This window comes from Erpetoichthys calabaricus, chromosome 4 (assembly GCF_900747795.2).
Source record: "Erpetoichthys calabaricus chromosome 4, fErpCal1.3, whole genome shotgun sequence".
NCBI lineage: Eukaryota > Metazoa > Chordata > Cladistia > Polypteriformes > Polypteridae > Erpetoichthys > Erpetoichthys calabaricus.
The window spans coordinates 121,903,651-121,928,933 of NC_041397.2; the positions used below are offsets into that span (position 1 = coordinate 121,903,651).

Sequence of the window (25,283 nt, forward strand, 5' to 3'; positions counted from 1 at the left end):
AAATAGTGTTTTACAGCCCACTGGTAATTTAGTATATGTTGATATTTTTACAAGGTGTACACCAGCATTTGTGGTCTTGCGACAGAAAAAAAACTAAAATTGTACTAATATTATGTAAAAAAGCCAGAACTAAAGAAAATGAAAACTAAAATTTTAAACACAGAACTAAATAAAAATAAAAAACTACTACAATGAAAACTAGAAGGAAATAAAAATAAAAAATTAATTTTATAAAAAAAATAAAAACTAAAACTACAATTAATATCAGAACTGAAATATCACTGGAAGCTGGTTAAGTTTGCAGATGATACCAAGATAGGTGTATTTGCAGATAATTTGTAATCTGTTACAGTAATCCCTCGCTATATCGCGCTTCGCCTTTCACGGCTTCACTCTATCGCGGATTTTATATGTAAGCATATTTAAATATATATTGCGGATTTTTTGCTGGTTCGCGGATTTCTGCGGACAATGGGTCTTTTAATTTCTGGTACATGCTTCCTCAGTTGGTTTGCCCAGTTGATTTCATACAAGGGATGCTATTGGCAGATGGCTGAGAAGCTACCCAACTTACTTTTCTCTCTCTCTCTCTTGCGCTGACTTTCTCTGATCCTGACGTAGGGGGATTGAGCAAGGGGGCTGTTCGCACACCTAGACGATACGGACGCTCGTCAAAAAATGCTGAAAGATTATCTTCACTTTGCTCCCTTCTGCGCAGCTGCTTCGTGAAGCGACATGCTGCACGGTGCTTCGCATACTTAAAAGCATGAAGGGCACGTATTGATTTTTGATTGTTTGTTTTTATCTGTCTCTCTCTCTCTTTCTCTGCTCCTGATGGAGGGGGTGTGAGCTGCCGCCTTCAATTGCTTTGTGCCGCTGTGCTTCGCATACTTAAAAGCCAAACAGCCCTATTGATTTGTTTGCTTTTCTCTATCTCTCTGACATTATCTGCTCCTGACACGCACTCCTTTGAAGAGGAAGATATGTTTGCATTCTTTTAATTGTGAGACGGAACTGTCATCTCTGTCTTGTCATGGAGCACAGTTTAAACTTTTGAAAAAGAGACAAATGTTTGTTTGCAGTGTTTGAATAAAGTTCCTGTCTCTCTACAACTTCCTGTGTTTCTGTGCAAATCTGTGACCCAAGCATGACAATATAAAAATAACCATATAAACATATGGTTTCTACTTTGCGGATTTTCACCTTTCGCGGGGGGGTCTGGAACGCAACCCCCGCGATGGAGGAGGGATTACTGTATATCATTACAGAAGGACTTGGATAGCATACAGGCTTGGGCAGATTTGTGGCAGATGAAATTTAGTGTCAGTAAATGTAAAGTATTACACATAGGACGTAAAAATGTTAGGTTTGAATACACAATGGGCGGTCGGAAAATCGAGAGTACAGTTTATGAAAAGGATTTAGGAGTCATAGTGAACTCTAAGCTATCGACTTCCCGACAGTGTTCAGATACCATTAAGAAGGCAAACAGAATGTTAGGTTATATAGCATGATGTGTGAAGTACAAGTTCAAGGAGGTTATGCTAAAACTTTATAATGCACTGGTAAGGCCTCACCTTGAGTACAGTGTGCAGTTTTGGTCTCCAGGCTACAAAAAGGACATAGCAGCACTAGAAAAGGTCCAGAGAAGAGCAACTATGCTGATTCCAGGGCTATAGGGGATACATTATGGGGAAAGATTAAAAGAGATGAGCCTATATAGTTTAAGCAAAAGAAGATTAAGAGGTGACATGACTGAAGTGTTTAAAATTATGAAGGGAATTAGTGCAGTGGATCACGACTGTTATTTTAAAATGAGTTCATCAAGAACACAGGGACACAGTTGTAAAATTGTTAAGGGTAAATTTCACACAAACATTAGGAAGTTTTTCTTTACACAAAGAATGATAGACACTTGAAATAATCTACCAAGTAGTGTGGTAGACTTTCAAAACTTGACTTGATGTTTTTTTGGAAGAAATAAGTGGTTAGGACTGGCGGGCTTTGGATAGGTTGAATGGCCTGTTCTCGTCTAGATTGTTCCAATGTTGGAATGTTCTTAAAAAAAAAAAAAATCTTTTTCAACATCTTGGGTAATTTTAAATTTATGACTCAAACATTTGCTAATAATACCTAAAGAGGCATCAGTTTTCCAAAGCACTTTTTTCTTTTGAAAGCTTCAGCTAAATTGTGTTTGGCTGTGTAGTATTTTTATTTAATTTGGTGATCAGTTTGTTTGTCTCATTAAATAAAAACAACTCCAGGAATATTGGCACCCCTCATGAAAATGAATGAAGCTGCACATGCAGTCAGTGATATTTTGGGCTTGAATAAATGGGTAAGCCTTATCTTTTATTTTAGTTTAACTTTTTTAACAAAAAATTCATTGTAATAACAAATGTTTCATTGCAAATGAAGCTTTCAGAAATATTGGCACTCCCATGATTAATATTAAGTGAAGCCTTCCCTGTCACTTCTAAAGGAATCTTCAACCACTGCTCTACAGTATGCAGAACATTTCCAGTTTTTAACATTCTTGAGTTTGTGCTTATTTAACTTACTCTTCAAATCACATTCCAAATCTCCAGTTTGGTCCAAACTTGGAAACTGAGATGGCCATGCAAAACTTTCATTTTGTATACTTGCAACTGTTTCTGTATTGAATTTGATAAGTGTTTGGGAGCCACTGTTTTGTTTTAAGGTCCAACAACGACACATTTTTAGCATTCTGGCAGAGGCAGCTAGATATTTGGCTAAGATTTCCTGGTATAGTGGTATTCATTCTTCCATTAATCTTCACAAGAACTCTTCAAACACCTGCAGCAAAACAGACTCAAAGCAAAAATGATCCACCATTTATGGCTGTCGGATTTTTTACTTTGCACGCTGTGCTTTTTTTGTGCCAAGAATGATGATGGTGTGTATGAGAAAGAAATTAATTTTTTGTCTCATCTGACCACAACAAATGGTTCCATTTGTAGTTTTATCGATGCATGGCATTTTGTGTGTTGTTCTTAAACATACTGTAGTTTTTCTTTTCCCATCGTACTATCCATATCACTTTGCATGGGGGCAGTATGCTGACACATCTTCTTCCTAACAAATTTTTGGCTTTGTCATACTTCTAATTCTTTTTTTTTGTTAGCCTGATAGTGAATAACAGTATTTTCAGCTGCTTATGATTTTTTTTATAACTGTTGCCTAACTTGTGCATGTGAACAACCTTTAGTGTCTTCTGAGTGGAAAGCTTTTTGAAAATACCCGTGTTGATGGATAATAAAAGGATTTTACATTTGTGCAACCTCATATTTATACCCCAGGGAAACAGGAAATGGTCATAGACAGTAAGAGAGTTCCTGGGTAAGATGCTCTTTTATTTGGTTTTATTTAAGGTATTCTAATAATTGTGCCCCATATGCCATTGAGAGAATACAGTACAGTGATCCCTCCTTGATCGCAGGGGCTGCGTTCCAGAACCCCCCGCGAAAGGTGAAAATCCGCGAAGTGGAAACCATATGTTTATATGGTTATTTTTATATTGTCATGCTTGGGTCACAGATTTTCACAGAAACACAGGAGGTTGTAGAGAGACAGGAACTTTATTCAAACAGTGCAAACAAACATTTGTCTCTTTTTCAAAAGTTTAAACGTGCTCCATGACAAGACAGAGATGACAGTTCCGTCTTACAATTAAAAGAATGCAAACATATCTTCCTCTTCAAATGAGTGCATGTCAGGAGCAGAGAATGTTGGAGAGAGAGAGAGAAAGAAAAGCAAACAATCAAAAATCAATAGGTGCTGTTTGGGCTTTTAAGTATGAATGTCAGAGAGAGAGAGAGAAAAGCAAACAATCTAAAATCGATCAGTGCTGTTTGAGCTTTTAAGTATGCGAAGCACCATGCGGGAAGCATGTCGCTTGACAAAGCAGCTGCAAGGAAGCCCAGCAAAGAAGGGAGCAATGGTAGTCTTTCAGCTTTAGACGAGCGTCCGTAACCTGTAGGGGTGCAAACAGCGCCCCTGCTCACACCCCCTCCGTCAGGAGCAGAGAATGTCAGAGCAAGAGAGAGAGAGAAAAGCAAACAATCAAAAATCAATAGGTGCTGTTTGAGCTTTTAAGTATGTGAAGCACCGTGCGGGAAGCATATCACGCAACAAAGCAACCACAAGTAAGCCCAGCAAGGAAGGGAGCAATGTGAAGGTAGTCTTTCAGCGTTTTTTGAGGAGCGGCCGTATCCTCTAGGGGTACGAATAGCCCCCGTGCTCACAATATATTTGAGGAGTTTTATTTAATACGTAATACATGCTCTGATTGGGTAGCTTCTCAGACATCTGCCAATAGCGTCCCTTGTATGAAATCAACTGGGCAAACCAACTGAGGAAGCATGTACCAGAAATTAAAAGACCCATTGTCCACTGAAACCCACGAACCAGCGAAAAATCCACAATATATATTTAAATATGCTTACATATAAAATCTGCGATAGAGTGAAGCCGCGAAAGTCGATGCGCGATATAGCGAGGGATTACTGTATTCTCAACAAAAAATAAAACAATGTTGATTTTAGGAATGATTTTTATTAGAAGAATGATAAGCAGTTACTTCACAGATTTTGAGGAATACTCATCATTGAGTAATCATTATATGTATTTCTTATTTTATATGTTTGCTTTTACCCATTTCCTTTAGGGTGCCAATAATTCTAGAGTTGACTATATTTCTGAAGGGTAGCTGCATAGAGCAAGCCAGTTAGTACTATTAATAATTCTGTTTTTTTATTCTGAAGGAAGCTCCCCCAAGAAATCAGAGATAAGCTAAATTATCCATTAGCACAATAGCTGTGAAATCTTTGTGGTATAAGCGAGAGAGACTCATAGACACCTATTTCCCCACAGAAAGAAATGAACAACTGTAATGAATGTTACCATGGTCTTGGCCATTTTTAAAAGTAGTGAATTCTTTTGTAAACAAAGCATGGTTTGCAACAGCATAGTTGGCACCACTTTACAGTCTTGGCAACACAAAGCATAATTATAGTTTCCCTGATCATTTGCATATTTGAATTGGAGCTGGACTAATGAATAATAATTATTTGCATTTTCTTATCTTAAGGGTGGACAATAACTGTGTAGTGCAAGTGTTTGTCTGCAGGTAAAAATGACTTAGTTAGCTTAGTGCTATTTTTTGAGTTGTCATTCCTTTCATTTTCAGATGAAGAAAATGATTTTAAATTTAAAGGTACTGATTTACATTCTACACTGATTTACACTCTTGTCCTAGAAAGACACAATCATAATTTTTGATTGCAGTCATTCATGAACAATTAAACAAGAGCAGAGTCTGTGTATGTTTTGCTCTCAGAATGTTGACTACTGAATTGAAGGATTCTCAGAACTAATTTTCAAAGAATCTCATGCTAATGAATTTCTACTAGTAGCAATTTAGGAAGTGTTTTATGACCAAGTGTTCAAGCAACAGTCAAAACAATTGAAGCACGGTGATTCTCCATCACAAAAATAATTCAAGGTCTAAGTCAGTGCTCCCAGTATAATGTAGGTTAAGTTCGACAAATGCAAAAGATTCAAGCAGTTGTGATCACACCGATTTCAAAACAACTAACTTGTATGAAACAAAATGGCAGTTTTATGATAAGGCAGAGGGAGTGAGGTCAGCAGAGTCGGAACCGGAAATTAGGTCATTGGGGTTGGAACCAGAAGTGATGTCATCAGGCCTGGAACCAGAAGTGTCAGTATGAGGGCCAGGCGGAGTTCCCCGTAACTGGTCTGCAGAAGAAAGAGAAAAAAGGTTAGTGCACTCCGCCCCTCCTGGTCTGGCCTGGAATTACCCTTATTTCAGCCCTTTAGCTGCCTCATTGATGAATGAGTGAAAACTTATTAGGCTGTAGGTCAAGAAATCACCTTGTGCAGGGCCATCCACTGTAAAGGTGCATGATCTGTAACAAGGACGAAGTCATGGCCCAAGAGGTAGTACCTCAGCTGTGCAATTGCCCATTTCCCCAAGGCTTCCCGTTCCACCGCCGCATACCTGGTTTCCCGTTTCCGGCACAGGAACATTCCGTACCACATTGTTTGACCACTCTTCTTTTCAAATCAATCAAGGGCGCCGCTCTCTTAGAAAATCAGGGTACAAAACGGCGGTAGTAACCTGCTAAGCCAAGAAAGGTTTGGACTTGCCACTTGGTCCTTGGACTGGGCCATTTTAATATGGCATCAAGTTTGGAGCACTGTGGCCTCATGATACCCTGTCCCACCAGGTAGCCTAAATATTTGGCTTTGTTCAATCCAAAGAAGCATTTCATGGGATTAATCTGAAGTCCAGCCTCACCTTGTAGTTGTAATACCACTTGGACCTGCCGTAGGTGTTCCTCCCATGTGCTGAAATCGATAACCATGTCATTCAAGTAGGCAGCACTATATGAGCTATGAGGTCAGAGCACTTTATCTACCAGATGCTGGAAGGTTGCTGGTGCCCCATTTAACCAAATGGAAGGACACGATACCAGTGACCAGTGACCGCTAAGGGTGCTAAATGCAGTCTTAACTTTTTTGGTGTTTGTTAAAGGAATCTTCCAGTACCCCTTCGTCATTTCAAGAGTGGTCAAATATTTAGCCTGTCCTAGTCTCTCGAGGAGGTCATCTACTTGTGGCATCGGATCGGCATCAATGTGGGAGACTTGATTAAGTCGACGGATGTCATTGCAAAACCTCCAACTCCTGTCAGGCTTAGCGACCAAGAAGATAGGGCTGGACCAGGGACTATTACTTTCTTCTGTTACTCTTTGTTCCAGCATGCGCTTGATCTCAAGTTCCACTTCAGCTCCTTTTGTCTTGGATAGGTGATATGTGTGTTCTCGAACTATAACCCCGGGTTCTGTCACGGTGTTGTGGACAGTGACAGACGTCCTTCCAGGCTTTTCTCTCACTACCTCCAGGACAGACAGGATAACTAGCTCCAGCTCCTGTCTGTGTTTGGGATTCAAATCTGAACTGAAGTTATATTATCCCAGTTCCTCCAATCCTCTCTGACCACCTTACAAAGCATTTGCTTGAGAGTTTGATCAAACCTCTCCACTAGACCATTGGTTTGAGGATGATATACCATGGTCTTTAGATGCTTTATTTTAAGTAACTTCACTGTTTCCTTGAACGTCTCTGAGGTGAAAGGCGTCCCTTGGTCTGTCAGGACTTCTTTAGGGATGTCGACTCGCGCAAAGACCCCTGACCCTTGAGCTGGCTTTATGAATAGATGTGCACAACGGATACCAGGTAGCATAATCGACTAGGACTAAAATATATTTTTGTGCTCTAGCTGAGCGTTCCAGGGGTCCTACTAAGTTTTGACCTCAATTCTTTCAAATGGGACATCAATAAGGGGAATGGGAACCAGAGAAGCATGAGCTCTCCTAGGAATTTGGCGCAATTGACACTCCGGACGTGCAAAAGCGAAGAACCTCCTTATTAATTTCTGCCCAATAAAATCAAAGCTTTATCTGTTCAAGAGTCCTTTTGGTGCCCAAATGGCCTCGTAGGATGTGGGTGTGTGCTAATTCTAGCAGCAACTTCCGCACCTCTCCTTCATGCTCTGCTGCCTGATACAAAAGGTAATTTTCTAAGACAAAGTGAGGGCCCTGTGGCATGGGGTGATGTGTGTGTTGGCCATTGACAAGAACTACATAATTTTTTTGCAAATTTAAGGGAATTTTCATTCCATTGTTCCCTTTTAATTGAAGCCGGTGTTTCTCTGAACTGATAATGTACTGTAGCTGGGAGAGTGGGTCAGGGATGACCTCAAGGGGTTCGGTTTCATTCAGTACCACCGAGGTGACTGGTGATTACGTTTAAGTCTGGGACAGCCTGGGGATCACCACGTCACACTGAGTTGCTACATCTTCTCTCTCCGTCGGCTGTTTACATGCAGTGGAGGCAGCTTGGGACGTGTTTTCTCTGCCCATTACTAGGCCCAAAATTGGTTTAGGAGTGGATGGTGTGAAACCACTTTTACTTTTAGACCAGTCCCGCTCCAGAATCACCGGGAATGGTGGGTTTGGAGAGACCACTATGGTCAAACTTTTTTGCAATCCTTCATAATTGGCAAAACATGAGGCAGACTTGTACCAGCGGGTTTCTTCGTGGATGAAGGTTAGACTGGTCAAAATTTTTAGCTACTGTTGCTGTAACACATATTGTCGAGCCACGATGGAGATGTTGCTGCTGGTGTCGAGCAAGGCCGTGGTTTTATGTCCATTAACAATTACCGCTCCTGTATATGGAAATATCTGGGAATTCGTAAGTGCACAACACTCTTCCTCCCCTGTCTGTCTGCATTTCCCCTTGTCACCCAGTAGATAGTGTGCCTACTAATCCGGGGATGGTTGGGCCTGTAATTTGGGGCATGCTTTGTCCGGGTTTGATTAAGGGATGGTTTTGCCCTCCCAGATTACGAAGCCACCCTAAGCTCTTTAATGATCGTGATTAGGTTGATCATATTATTAAACGGTTGTTTCCAGACCTGCTGGGTAATATATTCTGGGAGGGCCTTTAACAAAAAATAGCAGGCGATTTGCTCTACTACTTGGCGGGTGTTGCTCTCATCTGGCCTTTGCCTATACCGAGAATGCCTGTAAGTGGGTTGCCCTCTCTGTGTCAAATCTCCACTGCCATAACTTCACCTGCTGGTCTGGGGCTCCCCCATATTTAGCAAAGGTCTCTGCCTTTGTGGGGAGGGTGGCCCTCTCCTCTTAGAGTGCATAATAGGCTCCTTGAGCCTCCCCCATCTGGACCAGCCCAATCCTGTTAGTCCATCCCGCACACTTCCCATGGTATCTATTTTACCCGGTTATGTGTACTGGGGACAGAGTTTGCACCTGGTCTTTCTAAATTTCAGGACGCATCTGCTACTCGGAAACTGGGGTATGGTACTTTCTGACCTGGATGTTAGCAGAAGTTGGATCCTCCAGGATATGCTTCAGTTCCTGCTCCTGGTACATCATGGAGCTATTCATCTTGCTGACTACATTAGTTGTCAAATGAAAAGGCAAGCGCCACAAAAAGGTTTGGGGTACCCACCCCATATAATGTAGGTTGAGTTTGACAAATACTAAGGATTCAAGCAGTTGTTGTCACACTGTGGTCAAAACAGAACTGACTTGTATGAAATAAAATGGTGGTTTTATAGTGAGGTCAGCAGAGTTGGAACCAGAAATTAGGTCATCAGGTCAGAACTGGAAGTGATGTCATCGGACCCTTGACCGGAAGCAACATCATCAGGTCCTGGAAACGGAAGTGATGCCATCGGGGCTATGTGAATTCCCTGTAACTGATCTGCTTAAGAAAGGGCAGAGCAAAAGGGTGCATGGAATTACCTTCATTTGAGCCCTTTAGCTGCCTCCCATGCTCACATGTGTGACAAACCATGGATTTAGAAAAGATGACACTCTTTCTAGTATTCTCTGTTATGTGACCACTACCTGTTTCCCTGAATTGTTAACACTATGAGATGTACTGTGCCAATGATGAAGATATCAAATCATCTGAAAAAAGTGGTTGCACAAGCAAAACAAACGTTTTTATTTGAATGATGTAGAAAATCTTTGTTTATGTTAACATGGAGATAAGGCTGAAAAATAAAACTTTATTGGTTTAACTGGTATTTTTCTTAATAGGTCAGGCTCTATTGCCAATAGGGACCATGGATACTACATGCACTGATGCTATACTGTGTTCAGATGATTAATACCTGTAACTTGTTAGTTAGGATAAAGCCAGCTAATGTGTTCTGGTTATTGATATTACTGTAACTGAAGAGTAATAACCTATGTGAAGTATAAGTTTTTAGCTGTTATAAATTTCTCTTCCTAGATTCAGTAAGAAAGATCGAGGCAGCTTCTCAAACACACACACACACACCCCAGTTGCATGTAAGGGGTGAACTAGTGCAGAGTAGCTGTGAAGAAATCAGCTCTAGTAGAACCTTTATTACTAGCTAATAAATTCTCTCATCTAACCAGTTGACTATTCTGACTAGAATGTTTTTAAAGCCAGTCCAGAACAAATAATGTTTCCTGGTTAATTCTTTAGATAAGAATGAAGGAAGTAGAAACCATGGTGTTTCTTTTTGTGCATGAGAAAAAAGATCAATGTAATCTAGCATAAATTTGTGTGTTGTTCGTTTTTGGAATTGACTTTATTGATGCCAAAGGCAATTTCTTATGTTATAGTAGCTGTCACACAAAAAAATAAACAGAATTTAAGTAAGGTGGAAAAGTAAAATAAATAAATAGAAATAAATAAAAATGTCCATAAACTAAATTTAACATATTATTAGTTTAACCATATTGTCTAAAGGTAATTTTGTGACATCTAACATCTAATAGCAGGTGATAAAAAAAGGCTTTTGAATATATGGTGTACTATGCCACTGTACATTTCGAGCAAAGTGTCATGCAGATGATGTAAGATGCTGTTTATTATAAACCACAATTTATCCAAAGTCCTTATCTCCTCTACTGCCTTCAGGGTTCAGGCTAGTGCTTAGTACAGGGGTGCCCAATGTGTCGATCTCGATTGCCCGGTAGGTCGCAAAGGTATTGCAGGTAGATCGCGTTGCATTCAAAAAAAAATTTTTTTTAAACGTTAGTCTATCAGATATCCTCCCTATGGCATTTGCCACTTGATTGACATACAGGGCGGCCAGTCTGAGATCTCTTTTCTTCTAACACACTGGTCATCTTTACGCACGATCAAACGCACAAACTACTGCAAAACTCTGGCTGTGATCTAGTTAGCCTTCCAATTTATATTGACTAAAGAAGGGATTTTAAAAAAAAATTTGTTTGGGGAGGGTATGGGCTGGATGTGGAATTGGAAGAGGATTGTTTTTCTCACAATGTCACAATCGAAGTGAGTTTGTCTGATCTGTCAATCTATTATTGCTATTCCAAAGAAGGAAAATGTGGAAAGGCACTTTCGAACTGTTCATAAACACTACGAAACTGACTTCCTTACGAAAAGTGATCTGAGAAAGAGAAAGGAGAGGGAACTAAAATCACAGTTAATAGGACAGTCGTCATTTTTCACTCGGCTGAATTCTAAAGCAAAGGCAGACACACAGAAGCATCGTTCTGGGTGAGTCACTTGATCATTAAGCATAAGAAGTCCTTCCAAGATGTAGAGATGATAAAAAGAGGCCTTTGTTGAGACAGATGGCTAGGGAGAAATTCCTGCTGAGATTTCAAGACCCCTGGCCAGAGAAAAAGGAGTTTCTCCTTGTCATTAAACATGCAGAATACAAGCAACTTAATAACGATCAATGGCTGCTAGACTTGGCATTTTTTTCCAGATCTGACCAACATGTTGAATGAGCTTAATTTACAGCAGCAAGGAAATGAGAACACCTTGGTCAATATGACTAGCTCAGTTAATGCTTTCAAACGAAAAATGCAACATACATCCTCATAGCTGCAGCTCCTTGATTTGGGGAACATCCAAAACCTCGCGTCAGAGCTGGAGACGCAATGGAAGATGTGTGCGCAACTTGACAGCATACGCTACACAGAGCAGATTGAAAATTGCCTTTCAGACTTTGACAGACGGTTTCAAGACTCAACTTTACTTGAGCCAATCGCTACATTTAAGTGCTATCCATTTAGGGAAGATGTTGAGGGTGATTCACCCGCATCAAAAATTGCAACACTGTTTCAACTAAAACTCCTCTACAGTGGAGGATGAGATTTTGACACTACAGGATGACATTCAGCTGAAGTCCAGGGCTCTTGGACAGTTTTGGAACTTACTCACAGAGGAAAAGTACCCAAACATGAGGAAATGTGCTACCTCCTTGACTGCATTATTCGGCTCTACTTATTTATGCGAGTCAGCCTTTTCCCACATGAAGATTATTAAATCCAAATACTGTAGTGACCATAAATGTATTGAACTTTTATAGTGCCATAAAGGTTATTCAGTTATGCAAGATATGACAACATTTATTTTATGTATAAAGTATACTCAGTATATACAGTGCATCCGGAAAGTATTCACAGCGCATCACTTTTTCCACATATTGTTATGTTACAGCCTTATTCCAAAATGGATTACATTCATTTTTTTCCTCAGAATTCTACACACAACACCCCATAATGACAATGTGAAAAATGTTTACTTGAGGTTTTTGCAAATTTATTAAAAATAAAAAAACTGAGAAATCACATGTACATAAGTATTCACAGCCTTTGCTCAATACTTTCTTGATGCACCTTTGGCAGCAATTACAGACTCAAGTCTTTTTGAATATGATGCCACAAACTTGGCACACCTATCCTTGGCCAGTTTCGCCCATTCCTCTTTGCAGCACCTCTCAAGCTCCATCAGGTTGGATGGGAAGCATCGGTGCACAGCCATTTTAAGATCTCTCCAGAGATGTTCAACCGGATTCAAGTCTGGGCTCTGGCTGGACCACTCAAGGACATTCACAGAGTTGTCCTGAAGCCACTGCTTTGATATCTCGGCTGTGTGCTTAGGGTCGTTGTCCTGCTGAAAGATGAACCATCGCCCCAGTCTGAGGTCAAGAGTGCTCTGGAGCAGGTTTTCATCCAGGATGTCACTGTACATTGCTGCAGTCATCTTTCCCTTTATCCTGACTAGTCTCCCAGTTCCTGCCACTGAAAAACATCCCCACAGCATGATGCTGCCACCACCATGCTTCACTGTAGGGATGGTATTGGCCTGGTGCTGAGCGGTGCCTGGTTTCCTCCAAACGTGACGCCTGGCATTCACACCAAAGAGTTCAATCTTTGTCTCATCAGACCAGAGAATTTTCTTTCTCATGGTCTGAGAGTCCTTCAGGTGCCTTTTGGCAAACTCCAGGCGGGCTGCCATGTGCCTTTTACTAAGGAGTGGCTTCCGTCTGGCCACTCTACCATACAGGCCTGATTGGTGGATTGCTGCAGAGATGGTTGTCCTTCTGGAAGGTTCTCCTCTCTCCACAGAGGACCTCTGGAGCTCTGACAGAGTGACCATCGGGTTCTTGGTCACCTCCCTGACTAAGGCCCTTCTCCCCCGATCGCTCAGTTTAGATGGCCGGCCAGCTCTAGGAAGAGTCCTGGTGGTTTTGAACTTCTTCCACTTATGGATGATGGAGATCACTGTGCTCATTGGGACCTTCAAAGCAGCAGAAATTTTTCTGTAACCTTCCCCAGATTTGTGCCTCGAGACAATGTTGTCTCGAAGGTCTACAGATAATTCCTTTGACTTCATGCTTGGTTTGTGCTCTGACATGAACTGTCAACTGTGGGACCTTATACAGACAGGTGTGTGCCTTTCCAAATCATGTCCAGTCAACTGAATTTACCATAGGTGGACTCCAATTAAGCTGTAGAAACATCTCAAGGATGATCAGGGGAAACAGGATGCACCTGAGCTCAATTTTGAGCTTCATGGCAAAGGCTGTGAATACTTATGTACATGTGCTTTCTCAGTTTTTTTATTTTTAATAAATTTGCAAAAATCTCAAGTAAACTTTTTTCACGTTGTCATTATGGGGTGTTGTGTGTAGAATTCTGAGGAAAAAAATGAATTTAATCCATTTTGGAATAAGGCTGTAACATAACAAAATCTTCAAAGGAGTGCGTGTCAGAGAGAGAGAGAGAGAGAGAGAGAACAAAGCAAACAGTTAAAAATCAATAGGGCTGTTTGGCTTTTAAGTATGCGAAGCACTGGGGCACCAAGCTGTTGAAGGCAGCAGCTCACACCCCCTCCATCAGGAGCAGAGAAAAACAAACAATCAAAAATCAATACGTGACCTTCGAGCGTTTAAGTATGCGAAGCAGCTGCACAGAAGGGAGCAACGTGAAGATAACCTTTCAGCATTTTTAGACAAGCGTCCGTATCGTCTAGGTGTGCGAACAGCCCCCCTGCTCAATCCCCCTACGTCAGGATCAGAGAATGTCAGCGCAAGAGAGAAAGAAAAGTAAGTTGGGTAGCTTCTCAGCCATCTGCCAATAGCGTCCCTTGTATGAAATCAACTGGGCAAACCAACTGAGGAAGCATGTACCAGAAATTAAAAGACCCATTGTCTGCAGAAATCCGCGAACCAGCAAAAAATCCGCGATATATATTTAAATATGCTTACATATAAAATCCGCGATAGAGTGAAGCCGCGAAAGGCAAAGCGCGATATAGCGAGGGATTACTGTATGTAGCATTTTTAATGTAGGTAGGTCGTTTCGACCTGGTCATTTTAAAAGTAGCTTGCAAGCCGAAAAAGTGTGGGCACCCCTGGCTTAGAATATAAATGATCTTTCTAATTAATTTATCAAAACCTTTTGGCATCTCCTGTTCACAAATTAAAAAAGCACAGTTTTATTTACAAATATATATAGAACTATGCAGAAATGTTCTGCTCATGCTGACATCTGTAGCAGAGCAACGGGCACTCAGCAGGCTCCTATCAATTATAGAGAATCCACTACATCCATTAAACAGTGTCATCTCCAGACAGAGGAGCAGTTTCAGCGACAGACTGCTGTCACTGTCCTGCTCCACTGACAGACTGAGAAGATCATTCCTCTCCCAAACTATGCGACTCTTCAATTCCACCAGAGGGGGTAAACGTTGAACATTATTCAAGTTATTGTCTGTTTTTTACCTGCATTTTTTATTACTCTTTAATTTAATATTTTTTGCTGCTGGAGTATGTGAATTTTCCCCTGGGATTAATAAAGTATCTCTATCTATCTATCTATCTATCTATCTATCTATCTATCTATCTATCTATCTATCTATCTATCTATCTATCTATCTATCTATCTATCTATCTATCTATCTATCTATCTATCTATCTATCTATCTATCTATCTATCTATCTATCTATCTATCTATCTATCTATGAGGACAAAAACTGGATATAACGCCTTTTCACTCAGCTAATGGCTTTCAGCACAGCAGGCATGATAGAGTGAAGCTTGGTTGAGATATTCCTGACTTGGCGGCCAGTTCCTTAAGAAGTGACAATGGGTAGTTGATATAAACTGATGAAAAAACAGTGTGGTGATTCTCCTGAAATGTGCTTCTTTTTGTGTACTTTAAATAGCATGTAGTTATTATTTTAATTCAAATGCTTGGCTTTTGTTGTTAAATATTTGTCAATATAGTCTTGGAATCGGGAACAAAGTGGCCATCATGAGATTTCCCAGTGGGCCAGTGACATTTCTGGGCCAGATGAGCTGCCACGCACACCCTTAAACTTACAAATTCTCATAAAAGTATTAACATGCATTTAGTAAATCTATAAAAAACAGCCCCCTGCCCAAGTGATATAACCCTAATTTGGGTGGAAGTACCCCTTCTATGGCAAAAATGGTACAACCCCACAGAAGTAAAATTGAAACTATCCAACCATCCTTCCATCCATTTTCTTAACCTGCTCATTGCATTTAGTCATTTTACAATGGACACCAAAGTTTAAAAAAAAAAAAAAAAAAAAGAAAGGTAGTGCTGGGAAAACAAGGATTAAGTGAAAAAAACTGTGCTGGAGGAAGATGCAGTGTAATGTAGGAAAGTATCCGCTTTATTTAGAACAGACAAGGAAAGTTGTCATTTGTTAAATTTACAACATTGCATTGGTTCATGGCTTTAGTAGCATTACGTGACAACAAAGTAGCTCGCTAGGTAAAGGAGCCAATGTGATTGGCTTTACAGTCCTATCATATTGTCTAAACCTCACTAAGTTTCTAGTTTTATTAATACACTGTATCTAGTGATTCTCGATAGATTGCTGGTTGCCATCGGTGGGTCATGAGTGGCTGTTTCAGCTAACTGAAGTGATTGACAGTGCAGAGTGATATTTTTCTCCATTTATAACTGCACTCAGTTCACAAAGGAGCATCTCTCCCCACTCTTGTACTCATGCTTTTTTAACCAACTGGTAGGAGCCTTCACTCTTCAGTTGTTGCCTGTTTGTTGATGTTGAAATTAAAAAGGTTAAACTGGATCCCAAAACCATAAAAACCTGAGAAACATTGGTCTAGCTGACATTAATGTGCAGTGCTTCACTTGACGACACAGTTAATGTTACTTAACTAATAAGTGGCCAACACGAGTAGCTGCTACCTAGCTGTCATAGGTAGCTTTAGGATTTACAAATTATGCTACACATAGTCTATTGAAAAAGGGAAAATGTTTAGTGAATTTATGATGCAAGTGTTAAGCAACCGAAAGGCTACTTGCTGTGAATGCCCAGGAAGAACAAAATTTCTGTCTGTGTTTCATAGTTCTGCTCCAACTAGCAGCCACAGAGAGTCAGTCCAGTGATGCTGATGAGGCAGGATCAGGAGGTAGCAAAGGAAAGACAGCAACAGGTATGTGCAATATTGTTGGGCTGCAGTGTGATGATAAGATTTAGGTTTGCAGGTATTTTTCATGGCCAGGTTTATTATGATGACTGCAGGATATGAAGAAATTTTCTATGGAAGCAAATGCAATAATATAATATAGCTGTATAGGCATTGTGTGTCACTGTGTAGTTAGCCATGATACATAGTTGTAGTCCTGTTAATTATTTAATTTCTTTGTTATTAAAGATGAAGCTGGCTCTGTGGGAGGGACAACATCAGTTAGACTGCAGGATTTATGCCAGAGACTAGAGAGGGTTGTTCTTCTGTATATATGACAACAGCTGAGGAGGATAAAGAAATAGATACTCACAGACAGATGAAAGGAATGTTGATAAGGCTACTGCAAGCTTTGATTACTTTGCACATTCATAGTCCAAAGATCTTGGCCAGTTTTTCTGCTCTCACCTCCAATAGTCCTCAACACAGAGCATGTTACTGATGCTGTAAAAGTTATTGGAATTAGTGATTGAGGATGTAAAGCTTAAGTTACCTATACTCAAAAAGACAATATACTTGACCATGACAACATTTTGTTTCAAACATCTACATATGTGCATTTGAAAAAAGAAAGATATTGCTGATCTAGGAGTTGTATGTCTCCTTTCTTTGGTTGGCAGTGACCATGCTGCCCTAGTAATAATGCTTCTTCTCACTCCATCCTTGTTTGGAATGGTGGTCATCTTAGTACTATTGCAGATCATCAATTATGTAAACATTCAGAGATATTTTGTGCCTTGGCTTGTGCTTATTTGTTCCTATGTATGCATTTATTTATTTATTTGTTTTGTTGCAGGTGAAGACAACCATCCGCTCAGGTCACAGAGCTAATATTTTTAGTGCAAAGTTCTTGCCTCATACCAATGATCAACAGATTGTTTCTTGCTCAGGTGATGGAATCATATTTTATACAAATATTGAGAAAAGCCCTGAAATTAACAGAGAATGCCAGTTTACTTGCCATTATGGAACAGCATATGAAGTAAGTTAATATACTTACTATGTTTTAGTAAAATTAACATTATGTAGCACTTTTTTTGTAATGAGTATAATTAATAATAATAGTGTTCCTTTATCTATATCCTACACAGATCATTACAGTGCCCAATGACCCTTATACTTTTTTATCTTGTGGAGAGGATGGCACTGTGCGTTGGTTTGATGTTAGAATGAAAACAAGTTGCACTAAAGAGGAGTGTAAAGATGTAAGTTATTCTATACAGTCTTTTTCTTGAAAAAATTAACATCATTATTTTATGCAGTGGTCTAGGATTTCTCTTGGTGTATTGTACAAACGTTTTAAATATTATGTTTGTGTGGTGTTATGTGCCAGAGAAAGTTGCATCAAACACTATGCTCCAGAAATACAATAGTATTGGCATCCTTTTTTGATGAAAAATATGGTGTTTCTCTTTTTTAAGCATTGTTTTGAATTAATTGTTTCAAAATAAAACCTTTATTTTTCCATTTTCATTAAAATATAGCTCAAACTATTTTTACAAACTTTTTTGTTTGTCTTACCAAATCCTTCCCTATTTATTTCCAAACAGGAAATTTATGCATGCTTGTTGATAATGTAGAGTTTTTTCATTTGGGTGCAGGGCATTTGACATTTTGAGATATAGTATTTTCTTAAGTACTTTTTTTGTTAGGTAAACAGTACTTTTCATCATATGCATTTTCCTATATATAGACCTCCTCAAAAAAATTAAAATACAGTTACGCATCTGATAGCTTAAGAGTAATTTCTCACTCTGTTGTCTACACTCCTAGCAATTAGCAAAATATATAAAGAAAACTTTCAACATTTAAATATAAAAAAGTAAATCTAAAAAAAATCTGTGGACAAATCATACCTTTTCCACCATTTAACATTTTATAACAATCAATATTTAATTGAAGAAAATAAAATAGACCATTTCTTAGAAATTTTCAAAATTTAAATGCATTAGATACATAGGCATGCCCCTTTAACTAATACATTGTAGAAATATTTTTTTTATGATTCAGCAAACTGAATTTGTATTGATCTCTGCTAACTTAGTACATGTGGATTTTAACAGTTTGATCTAAGTATTCTTTGTAAGAGAGTTCAGGCTAAGTCAAATTTCAATCAGTCAGATCAGTATCAGTCAGATTCTACATGCGTTCTACAAGTTAGCTTACTGCTGCTTAGTGTGCATTGTTCACGCTGCAACTTGTATTATGCCTCAATGTATGTACTTATGTAGAGTGGGCTTTGTATGAACAAGTGCACTATACAGAGCTATTCATTGAAATGAATATTGATGTTGAAAAGTTAATTTGCATTATGTCATCAGGGCTGCTGGCGGCAATTAATGTAGTTCACAACATTTGGTAGTCAGTAGTAATCACACAATGCCAGTAAATTTTGGAAGAAGTGATAGTTATTAAACTAACTAAAAAATGTAAACATTTTCTGAGGCTTTATCTCCCATTTCATAACCTCTGCTTGGTATCGTGCATACAGAACTGCTGTCGTTACAATGATCCTTTGGTCAGGCACATGATCTTTTATCCTCATTTGTGAACAAAGGAGGTGCTGAATTTCATCTAAAACTTGTTCCTCTTGTTTGCAGACTGTTTTGAGGGTATGTTAGAAATCATTGTCAGTTGACACCAAGAGGCAAAACTCATTTGCAAATATCAAATACTCTTTGTGTTTTAGCTTCACTTAAATATCTTCTATACATTACCTTTGTCTCCCCTTCTTGCCAATGTTACATTGACGTCCACTTTTTCACTGGTCAACCTCACTATTTTTTTTGTTTGTTTTTTTGGAAAGTTGAAATTATCCCAAACATCTTTGTCTGCATGCTGTTTCTATCATTTAGAAATATCCTGGATCTATCCAGCTGATGTTCTGCCACTGTGAAGTGCGTACCCACCAAGTAGTGACATTTTAGATCTTTCTTTACCATTGCCTGGTACTGTTGTGTGCATTGTGCCTTGCTGCTTGGATAGGCACCAGCATCTCTTGACCCTAAGCTTGTCTGAAAATATTTTGTACTTTGTTAGTGGTGCTTCAAGAGTATGGGGATCTCGGCTACTTCTATTTGCCATTTGGCCTTTGTGTTTGTGGAGAGTGGGTTGAAGGAAGAATCGAGGATAAGGCGACTGGGTCAGCATCAATGAGTTGCTTTCATGACCCTCATCAGGATAAGCAAAACAAAATGATGATGATGATGTTGCATTTACTGGAATTTTTCTTTTTGTATTTTAGTACATCTTACAACACCCCACCCCACCTGCCCCCTCTCACAATTTATATTGTACTTTTTCAAGGCTTGTGCCAAATTAATACTCAAGACTTAACTAGACAATCTGCAGTGCACTTTCGGTGGTAATGTGTGATAGTCTAATGCTGGGGTCCGTTTATATTGTTGCCATTTCTCTGTGAGATCCTGTTATGGGTCAAAATATAAGAATTGTTATGTGTTAATATAAGACACAGAGAAAAGAGTTTAAAATTATGTGCAATGCATACCTCTTTTAAAAGACATGATTTTCCTGGCATTGCAGTCTTAACTTCATTGATGTCTGGATTGTCAGTAGCCAAAGTATCCAAAAAATCTTCTAGCGCCACATGATGTGCCTGTCTTGGCCATCACTTAAGTATTGATGACACATATTATACAATAAAGTACAGAAAATCAGATAAAAGAAGACTTATAATTGTAATTACGTTACACATGCCATCCATATGGATGTTACGTTTAAAGCTCATCTTTTTCTAGATTGTCAGTTATGCAGTCCCCCAATAAATATTATTTTATGGTTTAGCATTTACAGTTTTGAGTGGTAAACATAAATATGAATGGATATATTCTCTTTTGTAATTTTTGAGTTTTTTTTTGTTTAACATTTTTATTTTTAATTCTGTGTCTCATCATATGTTTAACAATTTATTGATTTTTTTTTTTTATTTTTTGTTAAGTGCCATGGCACCTATTTAAAGTTGTCTCCTATGTTCTGTTTTTTAATAAGTTATTAAAATTTTAGGAAAAACATTTTATTACATTAAAAACTTTGGACACTTTTTGGACAGGATATTCTTATTAACTGCCGGAGAGCTGCTACCTCGATCTCTATTAGTCCTTTGGTTCCTTATTACCTGGCTGTTGGCTGCTCTGATAGCTCTATTAGAATCTACGACAGAAGAATGTTAGGAACACGAGCCACAGGCAAGTATAGTTGATTTTTGTATCTGCTGCCCAATCCTTTTGTATATAAAATACTTCATTAATTTTGCCAACCTTTGCATTAATGTAATGTACATGAAAATATGTAGAACTTTCATCCCAAGAATCCTTATAGCAGCATGGCCTGAGCCATGCTTAGCCAGCCTACCCTGTAACCCACCAAGTTGATTTTTGAGATTTTCCCCCAGCACAACACTATACCAGAAATGTCTCTTTTCTGGTAATTTCTGTAAAAAATTTGTCATTTCACACTGTGCTTTTTTTCAGCACACCTATATGAGAGTACTTTTTGGTATTAATACACAGAAAATCATGACCATTTACCTTAAATTCAACCAAGGAAAAATATGCACACATTATGGGTGGAGAGGCCTGTGATTTTTATCACTCTGCTTCTAAGGTACTTTTTTCTCCTAAAGATTATGACATTTCATTTATCATTTAAAGCTATTAGTCATCTTTGTACTTATTCCAGTCAAGAATTAAATTAGTACAATTCCCATGCTGTATTTTAACAATATAGTTCAAGTCATCATCTTACTCATGGTTATTATTATATATAGTGTTTCAATAGTGAACTTCATCCCAAGAAAGACCTTTCCATATTTTACTATTAAGTTAAATGAATTTCTGTTGGGGACTAGACCAGCAGCCTTGTGATTTAGAAGTCCAAAATCTTACCCGCTAGGCCACAAAACAACCTGTTCTGTTTCCCCAATCATGTAATTAACCATTATTTTCCAACAATAATGTTAATAGTTTTTTCAAAGTGTTTTAATGCATTATGATCGATAGTGAATCCAGCAAATTATCAATAGATTTTTTTCTGTTTTAAAAGCACTTGCTGCAAGATTCTGACTGCTGTAATACTCTGTTTCTTGTGACATTCTTGGATTTTCCATACTATATATAAAATACAGGAGAAACAATAGGAACTTAATGATGTTGGATGGTTAAATCACTTTAGTAAACTTACTTTATTGTTATTTCTGCCTTGAACTTGTTTAACCTTTCGAACTGTTGTCATTTTTTTTCTTAATCTATAAATCCTCCTAATCCAATTTTATATATATATATATATATATATATATATATATATATATATATATATATATATATATATATATATATATATATATATATATATATAGATGTGAATGAAGAAGTGAGAAGTAATCCATTATTGTGTAGTGACAGTTTAGTCTTGGAAGAGTTTAGTCATTAAAGAAGAAAGGATGTGGCAGAGAGAGATGATGCTTAGAAAAGGATGAATGACTCTAAAGATGTTACACATCTTTTTCTATTATTGGCACTTAGACAGCCTTTCATAAATACACTAGTTGATCTAGATTATCCCAGCAGCAATTAAAGCATGATAACACAGGGACATGCACTGTAAACCATAAATACTACATATAAGGGCAGTGAGTACCACTTCTGTATCACAAAGTTTTAGAATTTTGGATTTGCATGGCATTGCGGTCATTATCTTTGAGGAGTTTATGTGTACTCTCCACTTGTTTGTGTGGATTTTTTTTACTAAATTGCCCTGTATAAATGAATAGAATTTACAATGGAATGGAGCCCCTTTCAGCATCGATTCCTGCTTTATCTTCTTATATAATACGCTACCGTGGCTGTTCATTTGTCTGTACAGGATTTTAAATCACCTGTAGCTCGCAAACCGTTTGAACTATTCACCTAAAATTTGGTACACATATACTATGTGATGTCTACTATCCACTTTCCGGGTGATGATTGACCTCCAAGGTTATTCCTCTTTTTATTTTTATTTTATTTTATTGTTGAATCAACTGTCGGCAGCAGCCAAAAGGGCGGCCATGCGGTGCATGCGTAAGGGCACCATTCTCATTCCCTACCACCTTCGCTGACACTTCCCCTAACTCTTCATATCTTAAATCATTCTTGAGGCAGATTGAAGACTTAAGTGCCAGCTTAAGTGAAAAATTAAGGAAAACATACTAAGTAATTGCAGCACAAACATTGACTTAATTAGTTTTAATGCGAAAAGATGCCGATGAAAGAAGAGAAGAAGTGGGCCGCTAGGGTGGAGAAAAGAAGAGCTGCTCAGGGAGCAGCAAGCACATCAACGTATGAGCAAACGAATGCTAAACGTACAGAGAAAGAGGATGAAAACTATTAATGCTCAAGTCAAGTGCGCCATTACTGGTGTCTTGATATTACAAAGAAAGGCTTCAACACTCTATTTTTATGTAATGGTCTAAATTAATGAATATTTGCATGTTGTTGATATCCCATTTAAAATGAAGATTTTCAGAAGGAAGAAATGAAAAGTTTATTTGTAGATAGATAGATAGATAGATACTTTATTAATCCCAAGGGGAAATTCACATACTCCAGCAGCAGCAAACTGATACAAAAAAAAATATTAAATTAAAGAGTATTAAAAAGTCAGGTAAAAACAGACAATAACTTTGAATAATGTTAACGTTTACCCCCCTGGGTGGAATTGAAGAGTCGCATAGTTTGGGGGAGGAACGATCTTCTCACTCTGTCAGTGGAGCAGGACAGTGACAGCAGTCTGTCGCTGAAGCTGCTGTTCTGTCTGGAGATGACACTGTTTAGTGGATGCAGTGGATTCTCCATGATTGACAGGAGCCTACTCAGTGCCCATTGCTCTGCCACAGATGTCAAGCTGTCCAGCTCCATGCCAACAATAGAGCCTGCCTTCCTCACCAGTTTGTCCAGGCGTGAGGCATTCTTCTTCTTAATGCTCCCTCCCCAGCATACCACCGCGTTAAAGAGGACGCTCGCTACAACTGTCTGATAGAACATCTGCAGCATCTTATTGCAGATGTTGAAGGATGCCTGCCTTCTAAGGAAGTATAACCGGCTCTGTCCTTTCTTACACAGAGCATCAGTATTGGCAGTCCAGTCTAATTTATCATCCAGCTGCACTCCCAGGTATTTATAGGTCTGCACCCTCTGCACACAGTCGCCTCTTATGATCACGGGGTCCATGAGAGGTCTGGGCCTCCTAAAATCCACCACCAGCTCCTTGGTTTTGCTGGTGTTCAGATGTAGGTGGTTTGAGTCGCACCATTTAACAAAGTCCTTGATTAGTTCCCTATACTCCTCCTCCTGCCCACCCCACGATAGCAGTGTCGTCAGCGAACTTTTGCACGTGGCAGGACTCAGAGTTATATTGGAAGTCCGATGTATATAGGCTGAACAAGACCGGAGAAAGTACAGTCCCCTGTGGCGCTCCTGTGTTGCTGACCACAATGTCAGACATGCAGTTCCCGAGATGCACATACTGAGGTCTGTCTTTAAGATAGTCCACGATCCATGCCACCAGGTATGAATCTACTCCCATCTCTGTCAGCTTGTCCCTAAGGAGCAGAGGTTGGATTGTGTTGAAGGTGCTAGAGAAGTCTAGAAACATAATTCTTACAGCACCACTGCCTCTGTCCAAGTGGGAGAGGGATCGGTGTAGCATATAGATGATGGCATCTTCCGCTCCCACCTTCTCCTGATATGCGAACTGCGGAGGGTCGAGGGTGTGTTGAACTTGTGGCCTCAGGTGGTGAAGCAGCAGCCTCTCCATGGTCTTCATCACATGTGACGTCAGAGCAACAGGCCGGAAGTCATTCAGCTCATTAGGACGTGATACCTTTGGGACTGGGGTGATGCAAGATGTTTTCCAAAGCCTCGGGACTCTCCCCTGTTCCAGGCTCAGGTTAAAGATGCGCTGTAGAGGACTCCCCAGCTCCAATGCACAGGCCTTCAGCAGTCGTGGCGATACTCCATCTGGACCCGCTGCTTTGCTGGCACGAAGTCTCCTCAGCTCTCTGCTCACCTGCGCTGTTGTAATTGTGGGTGGGGATGTCTCTCCTATGCTGGTATCAGCAGAAAGATGTGTGGAGGGTACAGTACTCCGAGGTGAGAGTGGGTTAGGGTGGTCAAACCTGTTAAAGAAGTTGTTCATTTGGTTTGCTCTCTTCACATCTCTCTCGATGGTGGCACCCCGCTTCGAGCTGCAGCCAGTGATGATCTTCATCCCATCCCACACTTCCTTCATGCTGTTATTCTGCAACTTCTGATCCAGCTTTCTCCTGTACTGTTCCTTTGCCGCCCTGAGCTGGACTCTAAGTTCCTTCTGCACGCGCTTGAGCTCATGCTGATCACCGCCTTTAAAAGCCCTTTTCTTCTGGTTCAAAAGGCCCTTGATGTCACTTGTAATCCATGGCTTGTTGTTAGCATAGCAGCGTACAGTTCTTACTGGAACTACAATGTCCATACAGAAGTTGATGTAGTCAGTAGTGCAGTCAACAACCTCCTCAATGTTCTCACTATGTGATCCCTGCAGGATATCCCAGTCTGTAGTTCCAAAGCATTCTTTCAGAGCCTTCTCTGCCTCAGGGGACCACTTCCTGAATGATCGTGTGGTTGTAGGTAGGACCCTCACTCTTGATTTGTAGTGAGGCTGAAGCAGAACCAGGTTATGATCTGCTTTCCCAAGCGCAGGCAGTGGGATGGCGCTGTATGCGTCTTTAACGTTTGCATACAGTAAGTCAATAGTCTTATTTCCCCAGGTGTTACAGTCCACATACTGGGTATTTGTAGTATTAAAAAGGCGCCTTAAAACTCCTTTTAACTCCATGCCTGAGCT

The 25,283-nt window shown here is 39.5% G+C and overlaps 1 protein-coding gene across 3 annotated transcripts in view; it reads left to right on the forward strand.

Annotated features, from left to right (window-relative positions):
- dcaf6 (ddb1 and cul4 associated factor 6) overlaps positions 1-25,283 on the forward strand; it is a 235,989-nt gene that overhangs the window by 99,933 nt on the left and 110,773 nt on the right. For all 3 annotated transcript variants that reach the window (XM_028799737.2, XM_051926116.1, XM_051926115.1), the window contains exons 4-6: positions 17,203-17,388; positions 17,498-17,611; positions 20,476-20,611. In XM_028799737.2, coding sequence (XP_028655570.1) covers positions 17,203-17,388; positions 17,498-17,611; positions 20,476-20,611 — 436 coding nt within the window. The remainder of the gene's footprint in view (positions 1-17,202; positions 17,389-17,497; positions 17,612-20,475; positions 20,612-25,283) is intronic.